At 45.0% G+C, this 20,000-nt stretch overlaps 2 protein-coding genes across 6 annotated transcripts in view; one reads left to right on the top strand and one right to left on the bottom strand.

The window, feature by feature from the left end:
* The window catches only part of SELENOM (selenoprotein M), a 34,160-nt gene extending 23,352 nt beyond the window's left edge, over positions 1–10,808 (bottom strand). Inside the window, exon 1 of one of the 3 annotated variants that reach the window (XM_085897559.1) lies at positions 10,636–10,808. The gene's annotated coding sequence lies outside the window, so the exon portion shown is untranslated. The other 2 variants (XM_085897562.1, XM_085897561.1) reach the window with 2 other exon arrangements.
* Positions 10,809–14,066: 3,258 nt separating this feature from the next.
* Positions 14,067–20,000, top strand: part of POLD4 (DNA polymerase delta 4, accessory subunit) — a 16,902-nt gene continuing 10,968 nt past the window's right edge. Inside the window, exons 1-4 of one of the 3 annotated variants that reach the window (XM_085897558.1) lie at positions 14,207–14,299; positions 14,444–14,671; positions 14,790–14,900; positions 14,986–15,097. In XM_085897558.1, the coding sequence (XP_085753684.1) occupies positions 14,551–14,671; positions 14,790–14,900; positions 14,986–15,097 (344 nt within the window). In that variant the 5' untranslated portion in view covers positions 14,207–14,299; positions 14,444–14,550. Of the gene's footprint in view, positions 14,300–14,325; positions 14,672–14,739; positions 14,901–14,985; positions 15,098–20,000 lie in introns of those variants that run through there. The other 2 variants (XM_085897556.1, XM_085897557.1) reach the window with 2 other exon arrangements.

Genomic DNA, 20,000 nt, shown 5'->3' with positions numbered 1-20,000 from the left:
ACCAGAAGGGGTTGCTGGCAGACCTTGAGTGCCTTGTAGAAAATATAGGGGGGGGGGTACAAATTTCAGACAGCATGGGGGTGAGGCCAGAGAGGAGACTGTAGAAGACAGGAAGACCACCGACATGCCTGCAGTGAGAGGGTGAGAGACCCAGACTCAGTCTCATCATGGGAGATACCAATGATCCTAAATGCCTTGATTTCCACAGCATAAAGCCAAGAAATGCGAGAAGCAGGAGCACCAGGGCAGAGTGGAGAGCAGTACTCCATCAGGCTGCACATGAAAGCTTTGTATGTGGTCAGGAACTCAGGTGTGCCAAGAAAGGACTTTGCACAACAGAGGATGCCCAGTCAGAGGCCAGCTTGGAAATGTGGCTTTCCCAGGAAAGATCATGGCAGATAGTGAGACCCGGCTGAGTTGAACTGAATGAAAGGACTTCTTTAAGAGGATTGTTGAGAAAGTACGTGGGGGGTGGGGTTCCAGATGGTCCTTTCAGGGAGACATAGTGAGAGTGTGAGATTTGTCAGGATTGAAAGGCATTTTCCAAGTGTTGGACCAGTTTGTGATTTTATCCAGATCTGCAGAGAGCGAAGAAGCTGATGATTGCCGATGTGAGGGGTGACAGATGGTGCGGCAGAGGGTGGAGTCATCAGTAAAGAGATAAAGAAGATTTTTCCAGAGAGTCAGAGAGATCATTGATGAAAACCAGAAAAATAACAAGGCTCAGAACACTGCCTTAATGAACTCCAGCTGGACAGGAAGAGGAGATGAGAGAACTCCATTAAGGGCCACTCGTTGGCTGCGACAGGAGAGGAAGTCTGCGAGCCATGAGCGGAAATGGTCTTGGATACCATAGGAAAAGAGTTTGGTGAACAGGGCAGGGTGCCAGACTGTCAAAAGCACATGATATGTGGAGGGGAGAGGGATATGGCTCTGATTTCATGTCTGGCATTGAGGATCTCCATCCATTTGGGAGAGCAGAAGCAGCATATCCAGGGTAGTGACCTGGTCTGAATACAAATTGATGATCGGAAATCAGGCCATTGGAGAAGGGGAAGGATTTAATGTCTGAAGCGATGATGGATTCCATAACCTTGCTGATGATTGGGAGAAGGCTGATTGGTCTGTAGTTGCAGGGATCTGTTTTTGCACCTTTTTATGCAGGGCAGTAATGTTTGCTGATTTCCAAGCATATGGCAGATGACCTTGAGCAAATGAGAGGGTGACTAGAACAGAGAGAGGGTGAGCAAGAGCAGAAGAGTAGGTTTTTTTTAGAACACGTGGACTGATGCCGTCTGGACCGGTTGCAGAATCAGAGTCGAGGTTTGACAGCAAGCTCTCCACCTTATCAGAAGAAAAGGATACAGAGCCCAGGAACAGCTGGGTGCGACTGGGTAAGGTGGGTACAGAAAGTGATGGGCTTCGGAAACAAGATTTAGAAGCTAACACGGAGTTTATGCATTCAGCGTTTTCACGTGTGGTGTCAGCAATGCGGCCATTTGAGGTAAGGGAGGGGGTTGAACGGGATCATACACCAGAAAAAGAATTAACTTGGCACTACCAGGATTTGGAGGATGGAGACAGGTTTGAGTTCAGACTTGAGATTAGAAAGATGTTGTTTCCTGGCTCTCCTGAGGGTAGACACACACTTGTTAGGAGCTTTGTGGAAGGAACTGAGATTACCTTCAGTTGGATTAGCCTTCCATGAGGCGAAGGCAAGTTTTTTTTCAGGACAACTGCCTCGCCACAAGCTTCAGTGTACCATGGGCGGGAGAAAGGGTATGACAACTGAAGACGAGATGGGATAAATCTGTGCCTGAGAGAAAGCAAGGTTATTTGAAAGAATTCCCAGGATGAGTTGATGTTGGAGAAAGTAGAGATGGGAGACTAGTCGAGAAGTTCGATGGCTCCTTGAAGTCCATGCCAGTCGGCCTGAGTGAAATGCCAGACTCGACGGCGCTGAGATGGTTCTCCAACAACAGCCAGAGATGTTTACTTTGACAAGCAAGTGGTCAGATGAACCAATTGGAGTGGACGAAGAAGAGCAGATATTTTCAGGGGAATTGGTCAAAATCAGATCCAGAAGAGATGGAGCACCATTGGTTGAGATCCGGGTCGGGAAGTTGACCAATTGAGTCAGTCCCAATGAGTCACAGAAGTCTTTTGCTGAAGTGCCATGGCAGGTGAGAGAGGTACATATACCCAGCCAACTGACATCATGACAATTGAAGTTACCACATTTGAAGATGAGAGGATATAATTGGTTCAAGTTTTCGGAGCGTGAGATGTAAATGGAGTCATCACTGTTTGGTGGATGGTACAACACACATATAAACATGAGGTGGGAGTGGAGGGGAAGCCGGAACCAGAGGTATTCCTGGGGGTGTGGGCAGTGCATGGAGAGTAAGGAATAGAGTCCTTGATGAAGAGAGCAACACCTCCATCAGAATGAGGCTCAGGTCTGTCATACCGGAGGAGGGAGTAACCAGGGACAGATACGAGAGAGTCAGAGATGTCTTGAAAGAGGAACGTTTCTGTTAAGCAGATTATGTCTGGTTTGTCAGTGGCAACCTGTTTGGAAAGACCTGTCAGGTTTGAGCGAAGGCCCCAGATGTTTGAGGTCCACACTCTTACAGAAGAGGGAGGGGAGGAGGCTTTGGGTTGAGCGGAGGGGAGGGGAGGGTCAGCCGAGGGAGGAGCAGGGGAAGTAAGGAGAGTTGCCCTTCTTGTTGAAAGAGTGTGGGAGGTTGCAGAAAAGCTAGGGGAGAGGGCCGGATGAAGAGAAGAAGAAAAGGCTCGGTGGTGATGGGTTGAGGTACAGTGGGGAGTAATAAGAGAGGGGGGGGGGAAGTGGAGAAAATAAAAACTGATGGTAATAAGGAGAAAACACGATAAACACGATCGTGCACACATACGGGAAGAAGGGCAAGCCTCAAGGAAGCCCGATATGAAAAGACGACAAAAATTCAACAATTAGCACAAGTTTTAACACAAGATCGAATGAGAAACGCACAGTAAACACAGAGATAACGAAATGACAGTAAAAAACGACTGGAAAACTTGTGTTTTAGAAAGTCAGCAGAGACCCTGAAGAGGAACCGCCACCGTCGCTCAAGAACCGGAACCGGAAGTTAATTTTTAGGTGGAAAGTATTCTAAGCATCTGCCTTTCTGGGCAAACAGCTGCATCCGAGCTCCATTTACATCCAGCTGTGATCACCAGTTCAACCATACAGAAATAAAACAAAACGTTCGACAACTACATCAGCATCTTAAATGTCAGCCAGAGTACAGCGGAGCTTCAGAAAAGTAGCAGTGACTTCAGGGTACCCTTGCCAAACCTGCCATGCTTTCTTTTTGCCGATTCCATTGAAGGAGCAGACAGTATCACACCCATGCATGGCAATGAATCGAAAATGTTTACTAGCCCCAAACGTCACCCATAGCTCTGCAACCGCACAATAGGCCATTGCAGCCAGACAGAACAACGTCTGTGTTGACAGTCTTTCTGAGTATTCTCTTATAGTGGTTGGAGGCATCTGCCGAATGAACCATAATTCTGGTATGTACCTCTTCATGGTGAAAGTGCAGATGTATTACATGAGTGCTTGCAGCAGGCACCAGTGCCTCGGATACTTATCTGCTGTTCAGGACTGTCAATGTTGATGACCCATTCTGATAAAAAAAATGAACAGCCGTGTCTTGTTGTCGTTCACTCGAAGAAAACTTGCCAAGTTCCCTGCAAGAGCAATCCCTGCCTCCACTTGGCACCACACCTTTCCCTGTGCTTTCTCTTGTAGAGTTCTTCAAACTGTCTGAGCAGTACTGGTCCCCGACAATGTCCACACGATTTGTTGCACTTTGAAGCTGCCTCTGAATGAAAGGAATAAGCAATGGAATACGATTCCGAAAAATTATTTAGCTTTTCAATCATTGCCTGTTGGTGAGAAACCCATATCGCCTTTCACCTGGCTTCGTGAATAATAGAAGTGGGGTAACCTCTGTTTGTTTGTTTTTAAAACACTCATTTCTTGAGCGTGCATATGAAAATTGTCATCATTGCTTTATATACGTTGCAATCGCAGAAATTGGGAATATGGTATGGAATTCTTGCATGATGGAGGATGAGAGGACTCGTACATTAAAGAAGAATGACGAGTCCGTCGGCTTGTCGTAGACTTTTTGCGATCTGTGAGTTTATTCATGAGTGTAATCGTGAATGTTATCATGCGCTCATTCCAAACAAGAAGAAACTTCATGAACTCAGATCCCACCACTAGGACCGTTGTGCAATAACAGAGGATACTGACTTGGTGGTAACCGTACCCTCGAACTTAAGACTCACGGAAGATGCCAGATCGGTATTGAAACGAGGATTGTCCTTCATTCCCACTTCTGAAAGGATGTACGAATTTGAAAAACTTGTCAAGCGGGTGTGGCTTTTGGCTCATTTATCTTGGCTTTCACATGAGGATAAGAGGGATTCAATCCAGGACCCTTTTGCAGTACTGAAACCATGTCGTTCTTCCTGGATACCCCCAGAAAGCAAGCACCCTGCTATTGATCTTTTCATTTCTAAACGTTGAAATGATTTGAACAATGCAGTGTACTTAAATCTGATATCCGTGTTAAACACAACATCTCTAAATGGGAACGTGACATCATTAGCTTTTCATGACAACAAGGGGTACGTGATAAAAAAAAAACCAACTGATAAAGGTGGTGCGGTTGTTGTATGGAGACGTGGCCTGTATGAACAGGAAGCAATGCGCCAGCTTTCAGATGGAATTCGATCCCAATTTGGAGCAACAACATATTTCTAATATGGTGAAATAAGTTCATCAAAAAAGGTTTTCTGCCCTCCAATGCTGTGAATCTCATCCAGGACAATCCCCAGTGTGCGAACCTCCATTTGCTTCCCAAGATTCATAAACCAGATATACCAGGTCATCCTCTTGTATCTACCTGCAACTGCCCCACTGAAATTATCAGCAAGTACCTCGATGGAATTTTGGCACCGTTGGTCACTTCATTACCCACCCACCTGTATGAAGGATACCTCCCATGTGATTTGTCTTTTCTGTTTCAGGAAGGAGGAAATCGTCATTTTCTTTTTATCATGGACATTTCTTCTTTATATACTAATATTCCCACAAATGAAGGATTGGATGCTTTGCAGTGTTTCTTTGGAGCATAATCCTTGTGACACCAGACCTGACACCACTACCCTCTTAAGATTGGCTGAATTAGTTCTCAACCTTTCTTCTTTTAAATTTGGGAATAATTTTTTTATAAAACAACAAAAATGAGTAGCAATGGGAACCAAAATGGAATCCCATTATGCACATCTCTTCGTACAGGAGGTTACATCAAATATAACATGATTAACAGCTACAATGGTCCCAAACCATTCCTTCTGAAATGCTACATTGATGATTTCATTGGCATGATGACTTCTTCTCGGGTTGAAATGGAAGATTTAAAAAATAATGTCAGTAATTATCATCCATCTCTTCAGTACACTTTTGTCATTTGAGATATGTGTAAATATTTTGGACACCAGCATCTTGTTTACAACAGAGGAATTCAGCATAGATGTTGATGTGCTAAAGGTAGTCAGCATGGGTTTACCAGAGGGAGTTCCTGTCTAACAAATCTTTTAGAGTTCGATGAAGCAGTGTCTGATTTGGTGGATGAGGGGAAGGCAGTGGACATAGTATATCTCAACTTTAAGGAGGAATTTGATAAGGTACCACATCAGATATTGTTAGCCAAAGTGAGGGCTTGTGGAGTGGCTGGTCAGGTAGATAATTGGATTGAAAACTGGCTTTGTGATGGGAAGCAAAGAGTGGCTGTGAGTGGGAGGATGTCTTCTTGGGAGGATGTAAGTTGTGGGGTACCTCTGGAATCAGTACTCGGACCATTACTATTCGTTATTTACATCAACGATTTGGATAATGGGGTGAAGAGTAAGCTTTCCAAATTTGTAGATGACACAAAGCTTGGAGGTACGGTGGATTTCAGAGGGGGTGGTGAAGAGATTCAAGAAAGTATTGATACTTGTATGGATTGGGCAAAAGATTAGCAGATGTCGTTTAACCTGAGCAAGTGTAAGGTGTTGGGGATGGGAAAGAACAATGAAAGTAGAGATTACAGGATGCAAGGGGTAATTTTGGAGCGTGTCACACAGGAGAAGGATCTGGGGGTGGTAATAGATGTGAGAGGTAAGCAGGTAGCACAATGCCAGGCAGCTATAGGTAAAGCAAAGAGGGTTTTAGGTTGTATTCGGAGGGGGATCATTAATAAATCAAGAGGTGGTGTTAACATGGCACAGGAATTTAGTGAGGGCCACATCTAGAATATTGTGTGCAGTTTTGGTCACCACAACTCAGGAAGGACATAGATACCATCGAGAGGGTTCAGCACAGGGCTACTAGATTGATTCCAGGCCGAGCTAAACTCAGCTATGAGGAGCGGTTGAAGGAGACAGAGCTTTATACACGAGAAAGGAGGTGGTTACGAGGAGATATGATAGAGATGTTTAAGATAATGAAAGGTAGAGATAAAATAAGTGCAGATTAATTATTCAGCACAGTAGACAGTGATAGGACCAGGGACCACAGCCTGAGAGTAAAGAGGAGAGTTAAAACAGTCGCAAGGTAGGTGACTTTTACTGAGAGAGTAGTTAATGCATGGAATGGCCTCCCTGGAAAGGTAGTGGCAGCAGAAACAGGAGATAAGTTTAAATTAGAATTAGATGGGTACTGGAAGTTATGGAGATAGAGAGGTATAGGGATGTTGATAGGACTTTTAGGTAGTTTGAATATTGATGGGTGATTGTGTACGGAGTGCTGTTGGTGGGGGTCTTGTGAAGGGGGGTTGTGTGGTGGTTGATGTGTGTTTTTAACCAAGCCCATGCCCCCTCCCCTGAGGGGAAGAAAAGAAGATAATAAATTTAGCCTTTTCTTCTTTTGATCTTGTGTTGATAATTATTGAGGTGTTGATGTGGCGCAGGCATGATGGGGTGAATGACCTCCACCTGTGTCTGATTTCCTTGTGTATACGATAAGTCGACAGACTCTCATTCCTATATAATGTACGAGTCATCTCGTTCTCCATCATCCAAGAATTCCACACCGTATTCCCAATTTCTGTGATTGCGACGTATGTGCAACAATGATGACACTTTTCACATGGGCACTCAAGAAATGAGTGATATTTTTTCAAAAACAGAGGGTACCCCACGACTGTTATTCATGAAGCCAGGTGTAAGGCCACACAGGTTTCTCACCAAGAGGTAATGATTGAAAAGGTGAATAATTTTCGTGGTCATATTCCAGTGATTATGACCTTCATACATCTGGCAATACGACTCGTCACGTTTTAGGAGAATTTCAATCTTCTCTTGACTGATGACGTCACTCGCAAGATTTTTGGTGACAGTCCCATTCTGGTGGCAGAAAAGAAAGATGCCAGCCTTAGAAACCATTTAGTTTGCTCCCGTTTTTTGTTCACTTCAGTGATTCCGATCGAAAGCGGGAAGAGGAATACACCCTTGAGGAATTAATGCTACATTCTGGGCTTTTCCTTATTCCAACACTTCATTAATTATTCATGCACCTGTTGATGATTACACCATTCATTCTCTATGTATTGCATCAGATGTTTTGGATTCCTAAGTTCTTTGATAAAGGGTTACACCCAAAACGTCATATTATATATTTATATATATATATATATATATATATATATATATATATATATATATATATATATATATATATAATATATGTGCAGCATCTGTCATGTGTTGTCGTGTTGTCACTGAACTACTCCCCAAAAACTTTTGTGAAAATGTACCAAACTTCAGGGCTGCATCGAGCTCTCCCGTGTGTACATCCTTAGGGTATTTTTCGGTGGGGAAAAAATATCGAAAGTTAAAAAAAATGTATTATCAAGAATATCAGAAATAAATTTGCTCAATTACGTGGTGGTGAGGTGTTTTTAATCATGTGTATGTGTGTGTGTATATATATATATATATATATATATATATATATGTGTGTGTGTATGTAAAGACCGAAAGCACAGTGACGTGGTGAGATGGTGAAGTCGTGAATCGGTCTAAGAAGGTGTGAAGACTATTTGCCTATTCATCACGTCCTGTTTGAATATAAATTCTCCAAGACCCTTAAGACCCCAAAAGACCCTGAAGAGGCACCAAAGACCCAAAAAGACCCTTTTAGGCCCCTTACACCCTTCAGACAGATTAGACAGCTTCGACCCTTGAACATTTACACCACAAATAAATTTCAAATAAATACAATATCAGCAATATTACAAATAAATTTGGAGAAAATAAATATTTGTATTTTATAAGGAATTAAGGCACATGAGGAGGCCATTCGGCCCATCATGCCGAAACCACATCAATAGCAGATTGAATCAATCAATACCCCTTCCCTTCATGTGCAACCTTTTGGCTGCTACACTGGCACTCATTTCGCCAACCTCGGAAGGATGACAGGTTGAGTCAACCCCCTGGTGTTGATTCAGCAGCCAACAGGGCTTGAACTCAGGACCCTGGGATCCCAAGCTACCACCAGGTTCAATGATTGGTGTAAATCATGACAGCACAGCAAATCTGACGTCAATCTCTGCAACGACGTGTGGAGAGGCGAGAGTAGCAAGCCGATCCATGCGAGTATGTATGTATGTATATATATATATATATATGTATGTATGTACACACATACATATATATCTTTAATGTGGACATGTGCTGTATTGCCTGGATCAGAAGGAAAACTTCACTATGGATTTTTTGTTCTTCAAAAAGCCAAGCCGAAGTAAAAAAAACAAAAACAAAAAAAAAAAATCCATGTGATGTCATGTGTGGTCCATATGTTCAGACCACCCACGCTTCCCAGTTCCCCCGACTGACTACCTTCCTTCCTCTCTCTCTCCCATCATCCTTCCCTCCTTCCCACTATCAATTTGAAATTCCTCCAGGTTGGTACGATAGATTAGAGCTCCGCACACTTTCCTCTAAGCCATCTACTCTGGGTTCGAATCCTGACCCAGCTATAAACGGTCACATTGGTGTTAGACAGGCAGCGTGATTCGCCAAGGTGTGTGCCATCCCTCGGATAGACCTTAAAATGGGCGACCACCGGCCTGCTGGAATTCGTTAATGGAGGTTAATTTTAGATCCCGGGTTGTCATTGGTGAAGAGTAGGCAAGTTATCGCTGGCACTCCAAAGAAATTACAAATTCCAGCTCAAACCGAAAGGGGGCACTGCATCAGCGGTACCACAGCAACCCCCCAGCAGATGATGCAACCTGGAGCCACGTGCTGCTCACGAGAGGAAAACTTCTCATTAACGCGTTTGCATTGTGTTCGTAATCAATAAAATAAATAAATAAATAAATAAATAAACAAACAAACAAACAAACATAAAATTATAAAAGAAACAACAAACAAAACAAAACGCGTGATGACATGTTCCAGACAACATGATCTCCCCATTGAGATAAAGCCGATAACCTGTTGGAGTGAATGAATGTGGTGGTGGACTACTAACACGACATAACAAATGGACTCCTCCTCCTCCTCCTCCTCCTCCTCCTCCTCCTCCTCCTCCTCCTCCTCCTCCTCCTCCTCCTCCTCCAGGAACCTCAACGCAGGAGGAGGCCAAGAGGAACATCAAAGCCTGCGCTATGGCTGTTCGTCCGTGTTACATCACTTTCAAACGCCGAGTGAAGCAAGGAAGCAGCACGGACCATATTTACAATGTTCAGTTCGAACTCGCCGGACTTCGAACCACTGCCGTCCGAGCCTCAGAGCAGACGCTCCAAACATCACCCCTCCGAGACCCGCAAGGAAAGGGGCAAAGGCTCAGTGGACAGGGCGGGTTTGGGAATGACGGACAGTCCACAAAACACTCCCGGAGGACTCGTCTCGTGTCTAACAGTTCACGTGTTGTATCGCACCTCCAGGCACGGTCGGGATTCAGACCTGAAGCAAATTCGTCCAACAACTCGTTTAAAATCTCATTGGCACATGTTGTGTTTGGTGGCCCCATCTGTCAGTTGTGAAGAATCGCTTAAAAAAAAAATTACATAAATACTCTGATCTGGATTCGTATCTTCACCAAAATCGAATCGATTCGTCCTCGTCACCCACTCAACGTCGACCACAAATTTTCGTCGGTGGAGATGACAAACAGGCAGGCACGACGCAGTCGCCGAGATGACAAACAGGCAGGCACGACGCAGTCGCCGAAGTGCCGAAGGACTTGTAAAAATTAAATTAAAGGATCATCATCAATGGAGTAATTTTTATCATCAAAGTGAAAGATCCCGTTCGTTAACTCGGCTCGTGATGAGCGATCGTTCACCTTGACATCGACTCGTGAACACTTTCCTCAAGCTGGAGGACACGTACACGGTACACACGTACACGGTACACACGTACACGGTACACACGTACACGGTACACACGTACGTTCTGAGAACCAAGAAACCGCTTCTCGGTGCTTTCGCGACATCGAACAAGGATCCTTTCGAATAAACTTTTATCGCCGAAATAACTTTACACGAACCTTTACTACGAAGATCAAAAAGTCCGTCTCACCTCGACCTTTCCGCGGGCAAGTCCCTCGAGTGAGGTCCGGTCGAGCGAGAAAGCGAAAGAGAACGCGAGGGAAAGCGAAAGCAAACGAGGAAGGAGCGTCATTGCGACGATCGGGGTGCGCCACGTGTGCAGTGCACTCGAGCGCCGCTGTCAGCTCACTTTCACCTCACCAGAGGGGGCGTATGGGGCTATGGTTAGCTCACTTTCACCTCACCAGAGGGGCCGTATGGGGCTATGGTTAGCTCACTTTCACCTCACCAGAGGGGCCGTATGGGGCTATGGTTAGCTCACTTTCACCTCACCAGAGGGGGCGTATGGGGCTATGGTTAGCTCACTTTCACCTCACCAGAGGGGGCGTATGGGGCTATGGTTAGCTCACTTTCACCTCACCAGAGGGGGCGTATGGGGCTATGGTTAGCTCACTTTCACCTCACCAGAGGGGGCGTATGGGGCTATGGTTAGCTCACTTTCACCTCACCAGAGGGGGCGTATGGGGCTATGGTTAGCTCACTTTCACCTCACCAGAGGGGCCGTATGGGGCTATGGTTAGCTCACTTTCACCTCACCAGAGGGGGCGTATGGGGCTATGGTTAGCTCACTTTCACCTCACCAGAGGGGGCGTATGGGGCTATGGTTAGCTCACTTTCACCTCACCAGAGGGGGCGTATGGGGCTATGGTTAGCTCACTTTCACCTCACCAGAGGGGCCGTATGGGGCTATGGTTAGCTCACTTTCACCTCACTAGAGGGGGCGTGTGGAGCTAAGGTTAGCTCACTTTCACCTCACCAGAGGGGGCGTATGGGGCTATGGTTAGCTCACTTTCACCTCACCAGAGGGGGCGTATGGGGCTATGGTTAGCTCACTTTCACCTCACCAGAGGGGACATATGGGGCTATGGTTAGCTCACTTTCACCTCACTAGAGGGGGCGTGTGGAGCTAAGGTTAGCTCACTTTCACCTCACCAGAGGGGGCGTATGGGGCTATGGTTAGCTCACTTTCACCTCACCAGAGGGGACATATGGGGCTATGGTTAGCTCAATAGAGGGGACGTGTGGAGCTAAGGTTAGCTCAATAGAGGGGGCGTGTGGAGCTAAGGTTAGCTCACTTTCACCTTAACAGAGGGGGCGTATGGGGCTATGGTTAGCTCATTTTCACCTTACCAGAGGGGGCGTATGGGGCTATGGTTAGCTCACGAGAGGGGCGTGTGGAGCTGAGGTTACCTCACTTTCACCTTACCAGAGGGTGCGTATGGGGCTGAGGTCAGCTCACGAGAAGGGGCGTGTGGGGCTAAGGTTGGCTTATTTCACCTTACCAGAGGGGGCATGTGGGGCTGTGGTTCGCTCACTTTCACCTTACCAGAGGGGGCGTGTGGAGCTGAGGTGAGCTCACCTTCACCTTTCCAGAGGGGGCATGTGGGGCTGTGGTTAGTTCACTTTCACCTTACCAGAGGGGGCGTGTGGAGCTAAGGTTAGCTCGCTTTCACCTTACCAGAAGGGGCGTATGGGGCTATGGTTAGCTCACTTTCACCTCACCAGAGGGGGCGTATGGGGCTATGGTTAGCTCAATAGAGGGGGCGTGTGGAGCTAAGGTTAGCTAACTTTCACCTCCCCAGAGGGGGCGTGTGGGGCTATGGTTAGCTCACCAGAGGGGACATGTGGAGCTCAGGTTAGCTCACTGGAGAGGGTGTGTGGAGCTAAGGTTAGCTCACTAGAGGGGGCGTGTGGGGCTCAGGTTAGCTCACGAGAGGGGTATGTGGGGCTAAGGTTCGCTCACTTTCACCTCACCAGAGGGGGCATATGGGGCTATGGTTCGCTCAATAGAGGGGGTGTGTGGAGCTCAAGTTAGCTCACTAGAGGGGGCGTGTGGGGCTCAGGTTAGTTCACGAGAGGGGTCGTGTGGGGCTTAGGTAAGCTCATGAGAGGGGGAATGTGGGGCTCAGGTTAGCTCATGAGAGGGGGAATGTGGGGCTAAGGTTGGCTCACTGGAGGAGGCGTGTGGCACTAAGGTTAGCTCACCAGAGGGGTGTGAGAGCGAAGGTTAGCTCATGAGAAGGGGTGTGTGGGGCTCAGGTTAGCTCACGAGAGGGGGCGTGTGGGGCTCAGGTTAGCTCACTTTCACCTTACCAGAGGGGGCGTATGGGGCTATGGTTCGCTCACTTTCACCTCACCAGAGGGGTGTATGGGGCTATGGTTAGCTCACTTTCACCTCACCAGAGGGGCGTATGGTGCTATGGTTCGCTCAATAGAGGGGAAGTGTGGAGCTAAGGTTAGCTCACTAGAGGGGGCGTGTGCGGCTAAGGTTAGCTCATGAGAGGGGAAGTGTGGAGCTAAGGTTAGCTCACTAGAGGGGGCGTGTGCGGCTAAGGTTAGCTCATGAGAGGGGGAATGTGGGGCTAAGGTTGGCTCACTGGAGGAGGCGTGTGGCACTAAGGTTAGCTCACCAGAGGGGGCGTGAGGGGCTAAGGTTAGCTCACCAGAGGAGGCGTGAGGGGCTAAGGTTAGCTCACTCGAGGGGCGTGAGGGGCTAAGGTTAGCTCACTAGAGGGGGCTTGTGGGGCTAAGGTTAGCTCACCAGAGGGGTGTGAGAGCTAAGGTTAGTTCAACAGAGGGGGCGTAAGGGGCTAACGTTAGCTCACCAGAGGGGGCATGTGGGGCTCAGGTTAGCTCACTCGAGCGGACGTGTGGGGCTAAGGTTAGCTCTCTGGAGGGGACGTGTGGAGCTAAGGTTCGCTCCCTCGAGGGGACTTGTGTCGTGATGGTTAGCTCACTATAGAGGGGGCATGTGGGGCTCATGTTAGCTCGCTTACAGATAGAGGGGATGTATGTGCAGGGTAATGTTAGCTCGCTTACAGATGGAGGGGATGTATGTGCAGGGGTAATGTTAGCTCGCTTACAGATAGAGGGGATGTATGTGCAGGGGTAATGTTAGCTCGCTTACAGATAGAGGGGATGTCCAAGGCTAAGGTTAGCTTGCTTCTTGCTCACTACAGAGGGGCATATGAGGTTATGATTAGCTCGATTGCAGGTCACCGGAGGGGGAGTTTTGGCCAAGAGTGAGCATGCTTTCAAAGGAGGTGTCAGCATACACCATGTCATCAACCAAGCTTGGTGTTGGTTTCATGGTTTGCGTGGCTGGCTTGGGATCTTCGGGTCCTGAATTCGATCTCCTGGCGACCGTTCAGTTAACACCAGGTGGGGTTGACTCAGCTTGCCATTCCTCTGAGGTTGGCGAAATGAGCACCAATGTGCTGGTAATCGGGGCACAGCATCAGATGCACATTGTTCCGTGCCCTCAGCCAATGATGCAACCAGCAGCCTTGTGCTGCATATTGAGATGGGGGATGAAATGAACTCAAGATCTCTGTGATCGTCAGCCTCGTCGACCTATTCATGAGATGATGTGCGGCTCGCTCAAGTTAAAAAAGGTATAAAAGCTGGCCGTCGCCCATGCATCCACATGCCAGTTTCGACTTTTGGGAGGAGACTCTGCCCGATGAATTGTTGTCCATATTTGCTGCTCCAACTGGAACAAATCCTGACAGCCATGGCAAAACAAATCCGCAGGAGGAGGAGGAGGAGGAGGAGGAGAAGGAGGAGTTGGATTGCAAATCGCATCATGTTTGGGGCGGAGGAGGAAGTCATTGGTTCTTTTTACTCTCAACACGGTAAGTTCCCCTGTAACCCCACTCCTTTCCCCTAATGGCTACCCCACTCTTCGTAACACCCTGAACCTATTCCTACCACCTTGATTCTCATGAAATGAAATTAAGTTGATAAACTGATCGATTGAATTAATGTGGTGTTTCTAGAAAACTGCGGGTGAGGTGGGGCAAAGTGTGTGCCTCCGTCTGTGGCTGTGTCTCGTGTCCTTTGTAATTTCACGCACACAGCTGGGCACGGCTGGGGGGGGGGGACGATGCCCCAAAACAGACTCATTACCGACACGCTTCGAGCCGTGAAGAGCGAGTTGAGGGGGGTTGAGCGAAAGAAAGCCGCAGAGCAGGATGGGGCGAGTGTTCCAGGGTCGACACAGCAAGGTGTGTACCTACCTTGCCTCCGATCCCTTTGTCAATTCATCCTTTCCCCCCCCCCCCCCCCCACGTAGGCTGGCTGGCGGGCAGACGTCCAAATCACATGTTTGTGTGTATGGTGCAGCTACGGAATCTATATCGAAACCAAGTCTTGACGTGCAAGGTGGAGTCACGGAATCTGAACTGCAAGTTCTGCACACCTTTGATTTGAACTACGAGTTTGGTCCTTGTCTAGGTAAGGAAACTGACCGACTTCAAAGAACATTTCACCACCAATGCAAACCAACAATTTCAGGTGTGACTTTTGTATCGGTCTGCAGGGATCTCCCGCATGCAACGTTGGGACCGTGCAGTTCACTTGGGTCTTACCCCACCTCAACATATCCATGCACTGCTGGAATACTACCCCAGTGATCCACAGGTTCAACAGTGGTGGGTTGCACGTACATGCTAATATAAAGCATGTAATCATCCTTTTTGGTTACTCAAGGACACACCAAAAGATAAAGCAATCCCCTCCATAAAAAGGGTATGGTAGTTAGCTATGGTTGACTCTCACCACCACACCAGCCACCCTGCCATAATAATGGAATCTTATCACGGTTTGGCTGTTCCCATTAAAATGGTATTGTTCGTATCACTTATAAAATTCTAGTAGCCGGATCCGGATGCAAATCTTCACTAAAATCGAATCAATTCGTCATCATCACACACCCAAGCTTCCCACCAAATTTCATCAGAATCTGTCCACAACTTTGAGATATCCTGCACACATGCAAACAAAAAATAATTTTAAAAAACGTCGTGTAGAGCATGACATACATCCATTTCATCAAGATTAAAATTGACAATCTTAATCAAAGCGCAGGTCAATCGGAGGAAAATTGATTATTTTTCAGTTTGAAATTGATTCTATAAGTTTCTGTTTAATTTTCGAGTTACTCAGATGTAAGTTGACGATTTTTCAGTTGAAAATTGATGATTTTTTTGATGTTTGCCCTTGAGTTGACCTTTGACCTTTTGATCTCAAAAGTAGTTGGTTTCCCAATTCAGTAATACATGATGCAATTGTTGTTTAATTTTCAAGTCAATCAGATGAAAAATGACAATTTTTGAGATCAAAATTGATTTTAGAAGTTTAGCCTTGAGTTGACCTTTGACCTCAAAATCAATCGGCTTCTCAGTTGAGACTACCTCTACAACTTGGAAAAGTTTCATGATGATCGGTTTAGAATTGTGACCTGTATGCAATTGACAAACAAGAAAAAGACCATTCATCTCCAAAAAGACCACTTGCAAATTCCACCCCATCTCCAAAGGTTGCCGTGGATACATCAAATTGTCCATTTCATTAAGATTAAAATTGACAATCTTAATCAAAGCTCAGGTTAATCAGATGAAAATCGATTATTTTTCAGATTTTAAATGATTTTACAAGTTTGACCTTGTGTTGATCTTTGACATTTTGACCTCAATAATAGTTGGTTTGCTAATTCAGTGACGTTAATGTGCAAATCTTGTTCAAATTTCAAGTCAATCAGATGAAAAATGACGATTTTAGAAATTTGACCTGAAGATGACCTTTGACCTCAAAATCAATAGGCTTCTCAGTTGGGACTACCTCAACAACTTCGTAAGGTTTCATGATGATTGGTTTTGAATTGTGACCTGCAGGCGATAGACAGATAGACAGACAGACAGACAGACAGACAGACAAACAAGACGACGACGTGTGCAGAGCACGATACTTGCAAGATCCATAAAACAAATTTGACCTCAAAAATAATTGGTGGTTGAATTCAATGACCAAATATGCAGCTCACTTCAAATTTCAAGTGAATCGGATGAAAATTGACAATTTTAGAAATTCGGCCGATGTTAACCTTTTGGCTGATGTTGACCTCCAAAATAATTGGCTGGTTTAATTCAGTGACCCAGAATATAAATCCTCTTTAAATTTCAAGTCAATCAGATGAAAATTGAGGATTTTAGAAATATCATCTTAGTTGTTGACCTTGGGACTATGTTGACCTGTTGGGCTATGTTCACGTCAAAAATAATTGTTGGTTGAATTCAGTAAGCTGATATGAAAATCCTGTTCAAATTCTTCGTCAATCGGATGAAAATTGAGGATTTTAGAAATTTTATAAATTCGTTGACCTTTTCACCTCAAAAACAAAAGTCTTCTTGCTTATGACAAACTCTACCATGTGGTGAAGTTTTGAGAAGGTTGGTTTAATATTGTGACCTGTAAGTGACAGACAGAATAATGAAAAATCACTCAGTGACAACTTGGCGAAACGGAACGGCACTCCGTAGAGAACATACCTCCACCAGGCTGTATCGTTTATATTTTGTATGCCACTGATGGGTCAGATCTGATTCCTCACCTTAACCAAAATCGAATTGGCTTGTTCTTGTTCCCGAACCAACTCGTCCACAACTTTTAGAGATAACATGCGATACATCGTTTTTGGCCCCATCTCTCAATGGTGAAGAATCACCTGAAAAATTCTCAAATCCAGAACCAAATTCAGATCTTCACCAACATTGAACCAATTTGTCCTTGTCACACACTCAACATGACCACAAAGATTGATCTGAATCCATCCTCAACTCTCTGAGATATCATGCAATACCATTTTTAGCCCCGTCTCTCAATGGTGAAGAATCACTTTAAAAATTCTCAGATCCGGATCCGGATTCAGATCTTCACTAAAATTTAGCGTTGCTGTCCTTAACCAGTCACTTCGACACACAAAAAAAATTCAAAATGATGGCTTGAAAACTGTGGCCAAAAATCGTGTGACAAACAGACTAACAAAGACAGAAACAGACGCGACAGACCAACATACTTGAACAATGTTCGATTATCCAAGTAACAAGACAGGGGTGAAAATGTAACCTCCTTCCACCTTCGATGGTGGAGGTAAAAATGGTATTTATCTTGGTTTAACTCTTAACATCATCCCATCCCTTCCACAGGAATTATACTCTGTGAGGTTTGGCTTCATCATCTACTCCCCCACCCATAAAAATGATACTTAGCTCAGTTTGGCTCTTACCACATACCCCCACCCCTCAAATAAAACGATGTTTAACTAGGTTTCCCCCTACAGGAATCACATTTAATTAAGCCTCCACCTACAGCACAGGGGAAGATTTATTGCTCTTTTTGGGTTTGTTTGTTTTTACCTTCCTGCACTCTCAACACCAAATTTCCAAACTGTATCAATGTCCTGTATCAATATCAATGTTTCATATATATATATATATATATATATATATATATATATATATATATATATATATATATATATATATATATATATATATATATATATATATATATATATATATATATCGCTGTATCTCGGAATGAAATTTTGTACCGATAATGCAAATACAAAGCATGCGAGCGTGACAGAATTTTGTTTGACCTTGACCTTTTTAAGGCCATGACCCAATTATTGACATTTTATGCCACAATTTGACTAAAGTTTGTCCGATCAGAACTATATCGCCCTCACTAGATAGCCGAGAGCAAGGCGCATTTACACTTAACTTGCATCATACCCCTCTCGGTTAACAGTAAAGGTCTAACACCACCTGGGAGTATTAAACCACCATTTTGGGTTTTTTTTTTCTGTCACTGTCCAAGGACTTTCTGAATTAAATTTTGCGCTGATGTGAATATAAAGTATGCAAGGTTGACAATTTTATTTGACCGTGACCTAATTTTAAGGTCATGGCCCAATTAGGTATTTTCACCAAAACTCGACTAAGATTTGTCTCAGAACAAAATTGCCCTCACAAGATAGCCCACAAAATGGCACATTTACACTTAAGTTATAACATACCCCTCGGAGTTAAAGGTCAAATGGAAGTCTGAAAAAATAACGCATTTTTTGTCATCGTTCAATTTTGCCGATGTGGAATCTCAAAGACCGTTTGGCCTTCCAGGATGTTTTTGCATCATAATAGCATACCTGCACTGATGTTGTGCACCTAATATTTGATTTGTGTCCTCTACCTTTTTAGCTCGCCTGTTCGAAGAACAGAGAGCAAGAGCGATACCCCCGGCATGAGCGTGAAAATGTTAAATTTTTTGGTGAAAGTTATTTCCTTTCTAATGTTTTTATCGACCACACTATTTTTTACTGATTACAATATACAAATACATATATTGCTTTAAAATTATTTGGATCAGATCACTGCAAGGCTTTACAAAAAATATTATTAGACGAGTCTTTCAAAAACGAGAAATGTATAAACAGGCGAGCATTGGGTGCCTTTGACACCAACTCTGGTTTTTTTGGTATTGTGACCTAATTAATTAACCTTTTTGACCATAACTTGATTAATTTTCCATCTATTTTTATGATGTTGAGTTTTCTGGATAGATTGTAGATGTGGACACATTTTCTCAATTTACACACAATCCCAAAATGTTGAAGGTGAAGGTCATATTGTGGGCCAAGGGAAAGTCACAGGTGATCGCCAAGGGTAAGCTTTCCCCGGTCAAGTGAGGCTTACCCTTGACACATAATTATATATATATATATATATATATATATATATATATATATATATATATATATATATATATATATATATATATATATATATATAATGTCTTCTTTGTCTTTCGGCTGCTCCCGTTTTTAGGGGTCGCCACAGCGGATCATCCGTTTTGATCCGCATACTGATTTGGCACAGGTTTTACGCCGGATGCCCTTCCTGACCAACCCTGGTCGCCTCCTACGACACAGGGATATGGATTGGGTTTCGCCATGATTCCGGGCTGCCCTACACCCTCTCATAGCGCGGCCCAGCGCAGAGCTCCCGTTCTCAAGCGATCCTCCGAGTAGCCGGATTACAGGCGCACGCCACTACGCCCGGTACACACACACACATATATATATATATATATATATATATATATATATATATATATAATACATATATATATATGTGTGTGTATATATATATATATGTCCACACACACACACACACACACACACACACACACACACACACACACACACACACACACACACACACACACACACACACACACACACACACACACACACACACGCGCGCACACGCACAAACTGGGCGTAGTGGCGTGCGCCTGAAATCCGGTGACTCGGGGGCTTGGGTTGGAGGATCGCTTGAGGACGGGAGCTCTGCACTGGGCTTACAGCCTGGAATCATGGCGAAACCCAATCCTTATCCCTGTGTCGTAAGAGGCGACCAGGGTTGCGTCAGGAAGGGCATCCGGCATAAAACCTATGCCAAATCAGTATGCGGATCATAACGGATGATCCAC

The sequence above is a fragment of the Eptatretus burgeri genome, chromosome 10 (assembly GCF_056783735.1).
Source record: "Eptatretus burgeri isolate ZD-2024b chromosome 10, Ebu_testis_v1, whole genome shotgun sequence".
NCBI classification, from domain to species: Eukaryota; Metazoa; Chordata; class Myxini; order Myxiniformes; family Myxinidae; genus Eptatretus; species Eptatretus burgeri.
The sequence above is the reverse complement of the archived record's forward strand: the minus strand, read 5'-3'. Positions and strand labels throughout refer to the sequence as shown.